Source organism: Ranitomeya imitator, chromosome 5 (assembly GCF_032444005.1).
Source record: "Ranitomeya imitator isolate aRanImi1 chromosome 5, aRanImi1.pri, whole genome shotgun sequence".
NCBI classification, from domain to species: Eukaryota; Metazoa; Chordata; class Amphibia; order Anura; family Dendrobatidae; genus Ranitomeya; species Ranitomeya imitator.
Window position 1 is genome coordinate 76,473,790 of NC_091286.1, and position 15,210 is coordinate 76,488,999.

General features: G+C 44.6%; 1 protein-coding gene across 1 annotated transcript in view; it reads left to right on the top strand.

The window, feature by feature from the left end:
• The window catches only part of TMX4 (thioredoxin related transmembrane protein 4), a 90,078-nt gene extending 76,767 nt beyond the window's left edge, over nt 1-13,311 (top strand). Inside the window, exons 7-8 of the mRNA XM_069768816.1 lie at nt 7,367-7,430; nt 11,901-13,311. Of these exons, the coding sequence (XP_069624917.1) occupies nt 7,367-7,430; nt 11,901-12,232 (396 nt within the window). The 3' untranslated portion in view covers nt 12,233-13,311. The remainder of the gene's footprint in view (nt 1-7,366; nt 7,431-11,900) is intronic.
• The last annotated feature ends 1,899 nt before the right edge of the window (nt 13,312-15,210 follow it).

Here is a 15,210-nt window from a genome sequence, read left to right on the forward strand (position 1 = left end):
GTCTCCCATGTGGCTTGTTGCAAACTTTAAACAACACTTTTTATGGATATCTTTGATAAATGGATTTCTTCTTGCCACTCTTCCATAAAGGCCAGGTTTGTGCAGTGTACAACTGATTGTTGTCCTATGGACAGACTGTCCCACCTCAGCTGTAGATCTCTGCAGTTCATCCAGAGAGATCATGGGCCTCTTGGCTGCAAAGTTTAGAGGGACGGCCGGGTCTTGGTAGATTTGCAGTGGTGTGATACTCCTTCCATTTCAATATGATCGCTTGCACAGTGCTCCTTGGGATGTTTAAACTTTTGGAAATCATTTTGTATCCAAATCCAGCTTTAAACTTCTCCACAACAGTATCACGGACCTGCCTGCTGTGTTCCTTGGTCTTCATGATGCTCTCTGTGCTTCAAACAGAACCCTGAGACTATCACAGAGCAGGAGCATTTATACGGAGACTTGATTACACACAGCTGGATTATATTTATCATTAGGCATTTAGGACAACACTAGATGGTGGCCCGATTCTAACGCATCGGGTATTCTACAATATGCATGTATATAGCAGCCACATAGTATATAGCAGAGGCCACATAGTATATAGCAAATACTACGTGGCCTGTGCTATATACTATGTGTCTGCTATATACATACATACATATTGTAGAATACCCGATGCGTTAATACAGGCCACGCAGTATATAACACAACCCACACAGTATATAACAGCCACGCACTATATAACACAGCCCACGCACTATATAGCACAGCCCACGCACTATATAGCACAGCCCACGCACTATATAGCACAGCCCACGCACTATATAGCACAGCCCACGCACTATATAGCACAGCCCACGTACTATATAGCACAGCCCACGTACTATATAGCACAGCCCACGTACTATATAGCACAGCCCACGTACTATATAGCACAGCCCACGTACTATATAGCACAGCCCACGTACTATATAGCACAGCCCACGTACTATATAGCACAGCCCACGTACTATATAGCACAGCCCACGTACTATATAGCACAGCCCACGTACTATATAGCACAGCCCACGTACTATATAGCACAGCCCACGTACTATATAGCACAGCCCACGTACTATATAGCACAGCCCACGTACTATATAGCACAGCCCACGTACTATATAGCACAGCCCACGTACTATATAGCACAGCCCACGTACTATATAGCACAGCCCACGTACTATATAGCACAGCCCACGTACTATATAGCACAGCCCACGTACTATATAGCACAGCCCACGTACTATATAGCACAGCCCACGTACTATATAGCACAGCCCACGTACTATATAGCACAGCCCACGTACTATATAGCACAGCCCACGTACTATATAGCACAGCCCACGTACTATATAGCAGCCACGCGGTATATAACACAGCCCACGCAGTATTTAGCAGTGTGGGCACCATATTCCTGTTTAAAAAAATAAAAATAAAAATTAAATAAAAAATAGTTTATACTATTCGCAGTGCATCTCTGGGAACGGAAGATGGCGGCCGGCGCGAGCGGACAACGGAAGGTGAGAATAGCAGGTTTTTTAAATTATTTTTAACATGACATCTTTTTACTATTGATGCTGCATAGGCAGCATCAATAGTAAAAAAGTTGGGGACACACAGGGTTAAAAGCAGCAGTAACGAAGTGCGGTACCCGCGGCCTGTTACCGCTGGCCTTAACCCTGTGTAAGCGGTGACTGGAGGGGAGTACGGAGCGAGTGCCACGCACTGACTGCAGGGAATAGGGGAGGGACTAATCGGACTGCCCGTCGCTGATTGGTCGCGGCAGCCATGACAGGCAGCTGGCGAGACCAATCAGCGACGCGGGATTTCCGTTACGGAAGTTGCCGACAGAAAGAGGGAAGTACACCTTAGACAATTATATATATACTAGCTATTGAACCCGTTCTACGCCCGGGTGGCGAGCATTTATATTGGTATATGGTCTCCATCCTGGTATGTGCTGCTCCATCCTGCGTCCCCATCCTGTCATGTGCTGCTCCATCCTGTCATGTGCTGCTCCCATCCTGCGCCTCCGTTCTGTCATGTGCTGCTCCCATCCTGCGCCTCCATTCTGTCATTTGCTGCTCCCATCTTGTCATTTGCTGCTCCCATCCTGCGCCCGTTCTGTCATTTGCTGCTCCCATCCTGCGCCCCCGTTCTGTCATTTGCTGCTCCCATCCTGCGCCCGTTCTGTCATGTGCTGCTCCCATCCTGCGCCCGTTCTGTCATGTGCTGCTCCCATCCTGCGCCCGTTCTGTCATGTGCTGCTGCCATCCTGCGCCCGTTCTGTCATGTGCTGCTGCCATCCTGCGCCCGTTCTGTCATGTGCTGCTGCCATCCTGCGCCCGTTCTGTCATGTGCTGCTCCCATCCTGCGCCCGTTCTGTCATGTGCTGCTCCCATCCTGCGCCCGTTCTGTCATGTGCTGCTCCCATCCTGCGCCCGTTCTGTCATGTGCTGCTGCCATCCTGCGCCCGTTCTGTCATGTGCTGCTGCCATCCTGCGCCCGTTCTGTCATGTGCTGCTGCCATCCTGCGCCCGTTTTGTCATGTGCTGCTGCCATCCTGCGCTCGTTCTGTCATGTGCTGCTGCCATCCTGCGCCCGTTCTGTCATGTGCTGCTGCCATCCTGCGCCCGTTCTGTCATGTGCTGTGGCCATCCTGCGCCCGTTCTGTCATGTGCTGCTGCCATCCTGCGCCCGTTCTGTCATGTGCTGCTCCCATCCTGCGCCACCATTGTATTATATGCCCCCCGCTCCAGTGTGTATGCCCCCGAATGCTGCTGCCATATAAAAAATACCATACTCCCCTATCGTCCGGCTCCACTGCAGGTATGTCTTCAAGAAAATGCCGCAGGAAAGCGGGGACTGCGCAGGCGCCGATTCCGGCAGCAGGAATCGGCGCCTGCGCAGTCCGCGCCCTCCGGAGCCGGGAGACGGAGCCGCAAGCAGCGCTGGAACCGGGAAAGGTGAGTATACTTACCCTCCCTCCTGGCGGTCCCTGACTCTCCGGTGGAGATTGCGGTATGCGTTCAGTGCTTACGCATACCGCGATCTCCCGGGAGCGTCGCTTGCGCAGTCTATAGAGGCTTCGGACAGAGTGACGCTCCCAGCGTTATATTATAGATATAGGTTGGATCATTCAGAGATCCACAATGAACTTCTGGAGTGAGTTTGCTGCACTGAAAGTAAAGGGGACGAATAATATTGCACGCCCCACTTTTCAGTTTATTTTCCACAAAAATTAAAAATAACCAATAAATTTCGTTGAACTTTACAATTGTGTTCCACTTGTTGTTGATTCTTCACCAAAAATTTACATTTGGTATCTTTATGTTTGAAGCATGATATGTGGGAAAAGATTGAAAAGTTCCAGGGAGCCGAATACTTTCACAAGACACCGTATATATGACATAAAGCGGTCATCCTCAACGTCAACCTCACCCTTATAGCATAGCTTGACTGTTGCTTATCCAGTTTTAAGCCCCTTGCACAGCTGTTTCTGTCTCATGAATGTGCTTCAATCTATATATCATATGAAAACGATTATTATCACATGTTAATTGGTTATTTATACACCTGACTATAATCCTAGATATATAAATTATTATTATTATTATTAGATGTGCTGCTGTTTTAAAGGCAGAGGGGGATCACACCAAATATAGATTTAATTTAGGGCTTTGTGTTAGGGCTAGCGGAACGCACCTAAGAATAATATGAAAGGTATCAGGTGTGTTCGCAACTCCGGGTCCACCGTGCAGAAAAACTCCTGCTGCTCGGTAATGGCGGACACTATATGGCGGTATAATGTGATCACACACGGGTTAGCTTCACCCGGTATGAAAAAGGAGACTAACCCTGTTGCTTCACAGGGTCACTGAACCGCAAAGTGAGCACTAGTACGAGATCACAGAACTCTGGCCCAAGGAGTGGGGGAAGAGTCCCTCTAGACCAGGGGTCCCCAACTCCAGTCCTCAAGGCCCACCAACAGGTCATGTTTTCAGGATTTCCTTAGTCTTGCCCAGGTAATAATTGCATCACCTGTGCAATGCAAAGGAAATCCTGAAAACATGACCTGTTGGTGGGCCTTGAGGACTGGAGTTGGGGACCCCTGCTCTAGACCACTAGTGCTCGGCGCCACTACTGCGGTGCCAGGGGAAAACTAAATCCATTTACCGCACGAGATGCATACAGCGCCGCTCTGACGGACACCACTAACCACCCTGAGTAGGGCCAGGAAAGCGCACTATTTGCGCATGGTGCCGCGCTGGCGGGCGCTGCTGGTCTAACGCAGTAAGAATCGTGCTCTTGTTCTTGGATAGACGGTCAGGTGCTAGGCAGCTCCAACATTCGCGAGCATTCAACAACACTAAAAATGGGAATGATTAAGGAGCAATCACCAGAACAGGCATACATCCACACACACACGATAACAGGTTTATACTAGCGCATGGCCATGCAAACCTTTTATAGCTGTAGCTCTCCGGGACCTTCCTATTGGTCCAATAGGAGCTGCCACAGGACCTGAGCATGTGACCCCCGACCTCCAATAAGAGGTCTTCCCTTGGGCATGCTCAGAAGAAGAAAAGCATAACTTAGTCCCAGGAGCGCCTGCTTGCCGCTGATCAGTGGTGGTTATAATGGCTGAACCTGGAAGGGCAGCAGTAACCAAGTGCACAGTATCTGCCTGAGCCAGGTGCTGGGACCGACGTCTCCGCTGAGCCGGCTCCACTGCGGCTGGAGGAGAATAGGAGACCGCAGCGGATGTGGTTCAAGATTCCCCCTGTTCAGTGGCGGGAACTCGACATCTAAAACTTTGTAGTTAGTTCCATTTTTTTTAACAATTAACATTACTATATTTTTAAAGCATTTTTACTTTGCAGCATTTTTTTCCACACCGGTCTACAACTTTTGCACAGTGCTGTATATATACTGTTTACAGTGAAGGCTGTCGCTTAATGTGCGATCATTGTAAACTGAACATTGATTGTAAGCAACAGATCCTTCTACCACTCCGATGACTAGAAGCGAGCGGCTGCAGGGAGAATATATCTACATTTTTCTCCCTGTAGCTGCGCTTCCAGTAAAGCAGCCAGGTTTAGTTTAAACACTATTTACCTGCAGATTAACCTTCTATCTCTGCAGGTAAATAGCTTTTTTCTAGAAGTGACAAAGTTGGGTTTAAGAAAAATGAGAAATAGACTGAAATCTCAGTTTTCTTTTTACCAAAGTCTAATGGCTCATATTCTTTCCCATGCTATGATAATCAGATGAAGTCCTGGCACTTCTAATCAGTAAACTCGTCCCATAAAGTAATGTTGGAACATAATTTCTTTGAACTCCATTTTTTGCTGTTCCTCTAGTATTCCTCCTGGAAAGGTATCGCAAAGGCACTGTTCACACTTTTGTTTTTATAGTATGTTAGATGTAAGTACCAGAGTGTATTCTAACATGATGGCTGACATGACTTTGCAGAGGTATACAGTAGAATATGTTGCTCCTAGACTCGTTTTATTAAAAAAAAAAAAAATCATGTCATATAAAAACAAGGTAATATTAATATTAAAAAGCACATGGCACACTTTATTTATCTGCACTTCTTAATAGAAAAGTGTTAAAAAATGCTTTACTATGTAATGCAGGGGTGTCAAACTGCATTCCTCGAGGGCCGCAAACCATGCGTGTTTTCAAGATTTCCTTAGCTTTGCACAAGGTGCTGTAATCATGATGTGTGTAGGTGATTAAATTATCACCTGTGCAGTACAAGGAAATCCTGAAAACATGACCTGTTTTCAGCCCTTGAGGATTGCAGTTTGACACCTCTGATGTAATGCATACTGGCCCAGCATATGCTACATAATTTATGGGACCTATGTGGACTTCCAGGTATACATCCAGGTATGTCTCCTACTGTATATGAGTCGCCCACCAGGGCCGTGGGGTAGTCAGTACCGGGTCAGCTACTCAGAGGGGGATGTCACGGATGCAGCGACCCAGTCCGTGGACCTGGGTGCCCATGTTAAAGGGTATGTCCTAAAAGGGGTTTTGAATAAAGTTTGTGTTCATGACGCCACATGTGGTATTCGGTCAGTGGGAGCCGACACTGCTTAAAAGGGTCCTCTGGGGTGATGTTAAGGCAGCTGAGATGATCACTTCACCTGTGGGAAGTTATGTCCCCAGGGTTCCCTGAGGATGGTGAGTGGTAAAGAACGGAGGACCCAGGTTTACAGTTTCTTTACCTGGTTTACTGAAGACTTCAGGCAGCCACAGTCCAGGGCACCAGATCACAGGTACAGGCAGGGTCTGGCCGGCTTGGAAGTGAATTCAGAGTCCCCCTTACCAGGTGGAGTTAAAAGCCTTCCTCATAGCATGGTTGTGTTGTAGTCCCTTACTGCTTATGGCTTCTGGCAAGGTCCTCACAGTTCTCTCTGTCCTCCATGAAAGTTAGGATACAAACCCGTATGACAAGTGGCTCGAGCCTTTTTACAGGGTCTCTATCACGACCCAGGCTCTATGTGTCACTGTGTCTCCTGGGTATTAGGGCAGACAGGTGATGTGTAATCCAGCTGTCCTGCCGGTTTCTGCTGTAAGTCTGTGTCCCTCACAACCTTGGTCTTCCGGCTACCAGTAATCTGCGCTTCACAGGGAGATAGCTCAATCGCCGCTGTCCTCCCCAAATGTCACTCTCCTGTGCTTCACTCTCCTTCACGCTCACTATACAATATTCTTCCTTTCATATTCTCTCTCTTTCTCCAGGAGCTATAGTAACTCTGGCTACATGACCCCTTCAATCCTTCCGACACTCAATGTCTGAGTGCTCTCTCCCCTGTCCTCTGACAGACTGCCTGATTTCCTTTCCCTCCAGACCAGCATATAGGGAAGTTCCCCTTAATTTGGGTTCACAGCTCCCCCTTCTGGCCTGAAGTGTGGACATGTTGTGTGCATTATGTTTACCTGATAGAAGAGATCCTTCATCGCTTCCAAGCATGACATCACTCTCTCCGTGAGGAAAGCAATGCCACTGTGACAACCAGGGCCCTGCAATTTTACCCTCAAAAATGGCAAATGAATAGGAGTGGATCTGCAGTACCCCTCATTGATTAATATTTCACATCTTGAAATGCTCTACTCATGTCTTACAGGATTATTTCTTAAGAGAAAAGGACATGGTTGTCTTTTGACTCTTTAGCTTTTTTTCCAGCAAATTCCTGTATTCATGTTGAATGTACTCCTCTTTGGGAGAGGGATGTAAGTGATGGCAGCTAGTATATTATCATGGTTGACTTTTCCAGTTGTAGAATTGACTCCTGCTCTTTGTTCTGTTCCTATGCAGATATTGGTCCTTCTAGCAGATTGCTTTTGTCCAGCGAAACCTAAGTCTAAAGTGGAAAGACCTGGTAAGTATGGAAGGCACCGTCTAAATTATTGTGAATAGAGATTATCTATGAACTAGGATTTTCCTCTTCTAAAAGATAATGACAACCACACCAAATGGAGAACATTGTGGCTGTACGTTGCTTAGACCCTGTTCAGATTGCATTTCTGCAGTGAGCGCCGAGATTCCGCCTGAATCTGCCTACAAACGGGATTGAGATGAACATTCAGTAAGAATATCAAAGATCAGTACAAGGACCTCTCCCGTGATCTATTTGTACACCAGACTGTAACTATAACATAGGGACTTCTAGAAGATACAAGGATTCTTCACCAAGTATAAGTGGATTCTTTACTGTAAGAGCACTGATGCTATGGATCTCTTTATCTGAAATGGTTATTATGGTGAAATCCCTAAAACAATTATAAAAATAAAGACCCTGGATGTCATTCCTGAGGGTATTATCACTATAAGTTTGGGTAGTGATGGGCGAACCTATGGATGTCCGGGTCTGGTGGAACATCTAAAAACAAGTTTAATTTGGGTACCTGAATGGTCCTGGACCCCATTCACATGAATGAGGGGGCCCGAACATCCGTTGTTTGCCATGCTGTCATCTGCGTGACAGCGCACTAAACACCGGGCTCTGATTGGTGGTAAGATGAATATAAGTAAAAAGGTTACCGCCAGTCACAGGCGTCCGATGATGAGAGTGAGTACTACTTTAATCGGCGTACACCTGCTGTAACAGCGAGAGCAGGCGCCACTCATGGGAGTATTCAGCAGCTGGCGCCTGTGCTATAAATAGATATGAGAAAACTGACATGGGTCTCTTCTGTTTTTGATAATCAGCGCAGGCAAAACCAACATGCGAACTGCAACCCTCAGCTGTCAGCTTGATCATGGCTGGTTATCAAGAATAGAGGGGTCCCACGCTGTTTTGTTTTTTTGTAAATTATATAAATAAATTTAAAAAAACCAGCGTGGAGTCCCCCTGCTTTTTGACAATTAGCCAAGCTAAGGCAGAGAACTGGGGGCTGGTAGTCTCAGACCGGTAAGGGGCCATGGATATTGTCAGACCACCCCCCCAGCCTAAAAATAGCGGCCCCAAAAATGGCGCATCTGTTAGATGCTCCAATTCTGGGTTTTTGCCTGGCCCTTACCACTTACCATGGTGTGGTAGCAACTGGGGTAATAGGTTTGGGGTTCATGTCAGCTGTTTTTTTGGCTGCTGTCATCAAGCCCAGAGGTAAGTAATGGAGAGGTGTCTATATAAAACCCATAGTTAGATTGTAAAAAAAAAGACTGCAAGAATAAAATTCTTTTTGAATTAATAAAGCACAGTTATGCTCATTTTATGCGTAATTCACGGAAGCCCATGTCACCTGTAATAGACAGAAAATAATAAAGAACTATAATACTCACCTTTATGCCTAACCCTCCGATGCCCATGCTCCCTGCACAAGAAGAAAAATAATAAACACATCACTCGCCTGTGCGATGTGAAGATAATCTATATCTGTCCCACGAAGATCCGTATGATTTGGATAGCGGTCACATCAGTGATGCGACCGCTATCCATGACAGCCGGCTCACTCTGAAACAGGAGTGTAATCACTAGTGATCAGCGAATGTACTATTTACTCGAGATTTCTCGAGCACGCTCGGGGGTCCTCCGAGTATTTTTTAGTGCTCGGAAATTTCGTTTTTCTCACCTCAGCTGAATGATTTACATCTGTTAGCCAGCGTAAGTACATGTGGGGGTTGCCAGGTTGCTAGGGAATCCCCACATGTAATCAAGCCGGCTAATAGCTGTAAATCATTCAGCTGCAGTGAGGAAAACTAAATCTCCGAGCACTAAAAAATACTCGGAGGACCCCCGAGCGTGCTCAGGAAATCTCGAGTAACGAGTATATTCGCTCGTCATCACTAGTAATCACCCTCCTGCAGTGTGTAGCGCTGAGCTGCCTTGAGAAAAGTCACTGAAGTTCATAGCTGATGAAAGCCTAACTTACTGCCAATCAGAGCCGCCGGTGTTTCTCCTGCTGTCCCACGGATGACCGTGTGGGAAACAGATAATGATCAGGGAGCCAAACCTGAACGGTAACATCGACTTCCCGGAAAAGTCTGTGTTTAGGATCCATGCACGGACACTAGGTGTTGATTTGGACCCCATGCTTTACTGTTCGGGTTCGCTCATCACTAGTTGTCAGTACTAGATTGCTGGAGAGTGATTGCTGATCCAGGGATTCATTCTCATTGTGATGTGCAGAGTCAGGAAGCATTATGTTCCCAAAATGAGGAAAATTATTATTTTTCTCCCACGAAGTGGGGTATATCTTCCTCTAGATCAACATTACAGGGAAATAGGCTGAACTAGATGGACACATTGTCCTTTTTATCCTTAGAAACTACAACTTGGGTAACTATGTTAGATCTGGCTACAAAATAGCTAAACAAACAAGTTAAGATTGTCAGAAAACACATTTATGGGAATTACTGATGGCCTGTTTCCTATAGCTAGAAACCGACTTTCCGTAAATAGGAAATGTTATAAGCTGCAGATTAATGAGCTATTAGCTAAATGGGTTTCTTAAACTAGACAATTTACCTTTAATAGCCTGCATTGTATTACAGTAAAAATTAGATTAATTTTATCCAAACCGATCAAAGCTTGCTCTTATTATAACGTTTTTATGCTCCTTTTTCTACCATATGTCCGTCCTTTAAGACAGACCTCTGTCTTAGATAAATAAATAACTTTACATTACTATCTTGACTTTCAAAGGGGTACATGTGTCTTCCTTCCTGCCAAACACGTGGTGCCTTGAAAGCTTGCAATTACTTAATTTACCCAGCTATGCCCCCTTTAAATCTTTTTAGTTTGTGTTTTCTTTTCTTTTTCCCATTTTTAACCTTCCCACTTGCTTTGTACATTTACTATCTCTGAGCTCTTTTTTTTAGAAAAAGATGGTCTCCCTGGTCAAATTGGTTTCTTTCTGTAAACGATAAAGCCGCATTTGTTTGGTGAGGCTTCCATAATGCTCGTCTGATCATTATCTTGTTCGGCTCTGTATATAAGATCTCCTTTTAGAGTCCTTACGAAAAAAAAATAGTCTAACTTTTACAGCCAAGTGCTGTTCATCATCCCGAGACAGCTGGAGGAGAACATTGATCCTTATCCGTATGTTTTTTAGATAATGAATGACAATTCAGCTTACATTGTATGTTCTTCATAAGTCTTCTATTTGAGGTAGAATAATGACCTGTTTCTATGCCTTCTCTACAGATACCATATGTTGATATAAACATCAAAGGCCTCCTTTAAACTGTCTGGGGATTCACATGCACATTACTGTAGAGGTGATTGCGCTTGTGGATGAAAACGCACGTGTGCACCAGCTTTCTTCAGACTCGCTGAGATATGAGCCTGCTGTGCATGCATATCACTAAAGGTTGCCCATCCATGATGATATAAAGTTCTCATACCCATTAGGTGAATGTCAGTCGAATCCTCCGTGTTCAAAGGAAATGGCAGAGCATCTAATCTGTATATAATTGTCCCAATTTTACCCCCCCGATGGCTTAATCCTTTACTATAGAGGCCCCCATCCACATTAGATCTTGGGCCAACACCTATCTTTCCCAACTCCCCCATACCAAGGAACAAGTGCTTTCGTGTTCTCTATGATCGAGCCGCTTCCAGAACATGCTGGCGTTGACTTGTCAATCAACAAAAGAATCAGCTGATGGATCCTTCTTCAGGAGCCACCATAAACTTCAGATAATTGTCTGAAGTCGTTGGGTTCTAGCCGACTTTTGGCTAATATATATGAGCCTTTAGGGGAATAAACTGCTGTCATTGACGATTGTCCAATCACTAAAGTGTTCGAGTCAGTTTTCTGGTGTCCATACAACTTCACTCATTTTTCTGGCATCGACTTCTCCCGATTTCCCAGACTTTGGTTCAGCCATGTGTCTTGTATTGGAGGAGGAGTTAGCTGCTGCAAGACTCCTCTACCGATGACCATAGAATAAGATCAGGCAATGAAATTCAACTTGCCTGATCCTTCCTTTTGCATTATTAGAGGTGGTGCGAATGGATTTGCAAGTGCTGATACAGTGGCCACGACCGTAATCTGTAACCGCTAGACTGGAGCCTTAAGAACCACCTCTTACCGGATGGCATCCATGGCTCTTCTATTGATTAACCTGCCTGGCGTCAGGCCAGCTAATCAAGAGGCGCTGGAGATGCCGTCAGGTAGGAGCCTGTTTTTAAGGCTCTTGTTTAGTGGACACAGATTAATGACGTTGCCGGTGGACCTGACCCTGCGATTTAGATGTAATAGAGCTTTAATTATGGCAGTGATGGGTATGGACGTCTGCTTTTTCATCTCCTTTGTATGTAACCACTGAATTAATAAGTGAAGTGCCTATACTACCAGTCAACTATTTAATGGTCCACTAAATCATTTATTCTAATTTACTTTAGATACAAACAAGGAAGACGTGGACGTTTCAGATAAAGATCAGATTGATTCTTCTGATGAACTGAAGGATGCGGCTGAAAATGAAGAAGTAACTGAAGCAGATAACGACAGTGGTAAGGAAGAAGACGAGCAAGCAGAGGACAGTGCAGAGGACAGTGAGGATGACGCTAATTCTAACAGTGGTGATAAGGATTCAGAGGAGGACTCGGCGGTGGAGAAATCTGACCCAGAAGATGAAGACGACCAGGACAGTCATCCACAACCCACAAGCACGCCGGACACTGAGAGTGCCTTGAGGCATCGCAGAACTGAAGCCGTGGACAGTGGGCAGTAGACCAACATATTTCCATATGGGTGTATTGTTTATGGACCAAAGATGCGTCTCCATTATTATTGCTGCAGTTTTTATGGTGTGATTTGTATTCTGCATGGAAACTTCCTTTATTACAGCCACTTTGCAGGAAAGTTTTAGAAGTCGTCTCCCAGTGTTTAGGTCCATAGCACAAGACTTTCACAAGTTGTTCTTTTGGGGTTTCGGGCATTGCCCGTTTACGTCGTGAGATCCCCCCCTTCTGATTCACATCAGTTTACACCAGATTCTTTTTTTAATGAGATAAGGAATTAGTCATGCAATTTTTATAGCCACAAATTTTTAACTGTTAACTTTTTTTTTTTTTTTTATAGATTTTGTTCTTTGTTTCAGGCACAGTGTGTATGGTTTATTGTGAAATACAGATGTTTTACTTGTTTAGTTAAAGAAATCTTTTTCTAAGGCACATCTTTACTAATTAAAGGGATCACATCTAGGAATTCGAAAAAAAAGAACTTAAAAGCAAAAAAATGTTCGAAAATAAAAATGCACCCCCTGTTTAACTGCCTGTTAAATCCTTCTGTGGTCCCCACCGGTCTCAGATTTTTATGATTTCCTGCTACAAAGACGCCATATACATCCACATGACCACCACAGCTAATCGGCATTCTTGAGCTGTACATGCTAACGTCACTGCTGAGACCATTTGATTGGTTACAGTGGCCAAGTGGATGGACGTGATGTCATTGCTGTAGGGTAATAAAGATAGACTAGCGGGAATGAAAACAGTGGCGGCACTCCCAGCCTGTAATGTTAATTTGTTTTTATTTTGTTTTTTACTTATTGATACATATTTTGATGGTAGCTTGTTGAAGTCCTGAAGAACCCCTTTAAATACCTCCTCCTCCTCCTTTTCTTGTGATCAAACTGACAGGCAGATTACAGCAATATCATCTGGACTGGGACTTGTGTTAGTACGTCTGTAAGTTTTAGCATAGGCTCCTTAGTTGTTATGCGGTAGGTGATTATTATTTTATTTAATTATCATTGTTGGCTTTTGTAGCTATGTCTGTTTTGAAATATTAAAATATTTGTACATTTAACCCCTTTCTGACCTCGGACGGGATAGTACGTCCGAGGTCAGATCCCCTGCTTTGATGCCGGGCTCCGCGGTGAGCCCGCACCAAAGTCGGGACATGTCAGCTGTTTTGAACAGCTGACATGTGCCCGCAATAGGTGCGGGCAGAATCGCGATCTGCCCGCACCTATTAACTAGTTAAATGCCGCTGTCAATCGCAGACAGCGGCATTTAACTACCGCATCCGGCCGGGCGGCCGGAAATGACGGCATCGCCGACCCCCGTCACATGATCGGGGGTCGGCGATGCGTCTCCATTGTAACCATAGAGGTCCTTGAGACCTCTATGGTTACTGATGAGCGGTGGCTGTGAGCGCCACCCTGTGGTCGGCACTCACATCACACCTCCATTTCTGCTACATAGCAGCGATCAGCAGATCGCTGCTATGTAGCAGAGGCGATCGAGTTGTGCCTGCTTCTAGCCTCCTATGGAGGCTATTGAAGCATGGCAAAAGTAAAAAAAAAAAAAGTAAAAAAAAATGTGAAAAAAAATAAAAAAAATATAAAAGTTTAAATCACCCCCCTTTCGCCCCAATCAAAATAAATCAATAAAAAAAAAATCAAATCTACGCATATTTGGTATCGCCGCGCTCAGAATCGCCCGATCTATCAACTAAAAAAAAGCAATAACCTGATCGCTAAACGGCGTAGCGAGAAAAAAAATTCGAAACGCCAGAATTACGTTTTTTAGGTCGCCGCGACATTGCATTAAAATGCAATAACGGGCGATCAAAAGAACGTATCTGCACCAAAATGCTATCATTAAAAACGTCATCTTGGCACGCAAAAAATAAGCCCTCAACCAACCCCAGATCACGAAAAATGGAGACGCTACGAGTATCGGAAAATGGCGCAATTTTTTTTTTTTTTTTTTTTTTTAGCAAAGTTTGGAATTTTTTTTCACCACCTAGATAAAAAATAACCTAGTCATGTTTGGTGTCTATGAACTCGTACTGACCTGGAGAATCATAATGGCAGGTCAGTTTTAGCATTTAGTGAACCTAGCAAAAAAGCCAAACAAAAAACAAGTGTGGGATTGCACTTTTTTTGCAATTTCACCGCACTTGGAATTTTTTTCCCGTTTTCTAGTACACGACATGCTAAAACCAATGATGTCGTTCAAAAGTACAACTCGTCCCGCAAAAAATAAGCCCTCACATGGCCAAATTGACGGAAAAATAAAAAAGTTATGGCTCTGGGAAGGAGGGGAGTGAAAAACGAACACGGAAAAATGAAAAATCCCATGGTCATGAAGGGGTTAAAGTAGCAGAGGGGAATCTGGAAATGAAAAACCTTTGAATGACAATCTGCTAACTGTACATACAGGAGTGATATGCAACATCTCTCATTATCACCCACATCCATGGCCTTACTCACCCCCTGTTAGTACGTGGAAACATCTCCCTGAGGCCGAGAGGTCTGTCCCCTTATCAGACCACTATCTGACCATTTTGTCACCGTTAACTGATTCATCCTGCAAGATATAGATATATATATTTATTATACCTGTTTAAAATGACCACCCAAATTGACAGAGAGAAATGGTTGGTTCTCCCAAAAAGAAAGGCCACTATACACACATATAGCCCTTTATAGGGTTTGTCCCGACTATATCCTCTGGTAGGCTATATGGACGCTCTAGTGACTGGTCCCGCAGTAAAGACTGAGAAAATTACAGTATTAAAAATTAGCATGTGTGTGGGAAGGTAGAATAAATACACAGCCCACTAATAAATGCTCATTAGAAGTTTTCCCCGGTGAAATATCACTCTAAAGCCGTGACTCTTGTTAATAAAGTTTGCAATATAAGGTGCAGGAATAGATACGACATTCGCCCATTATGATCTCCAAGTCTTTATTCCAGT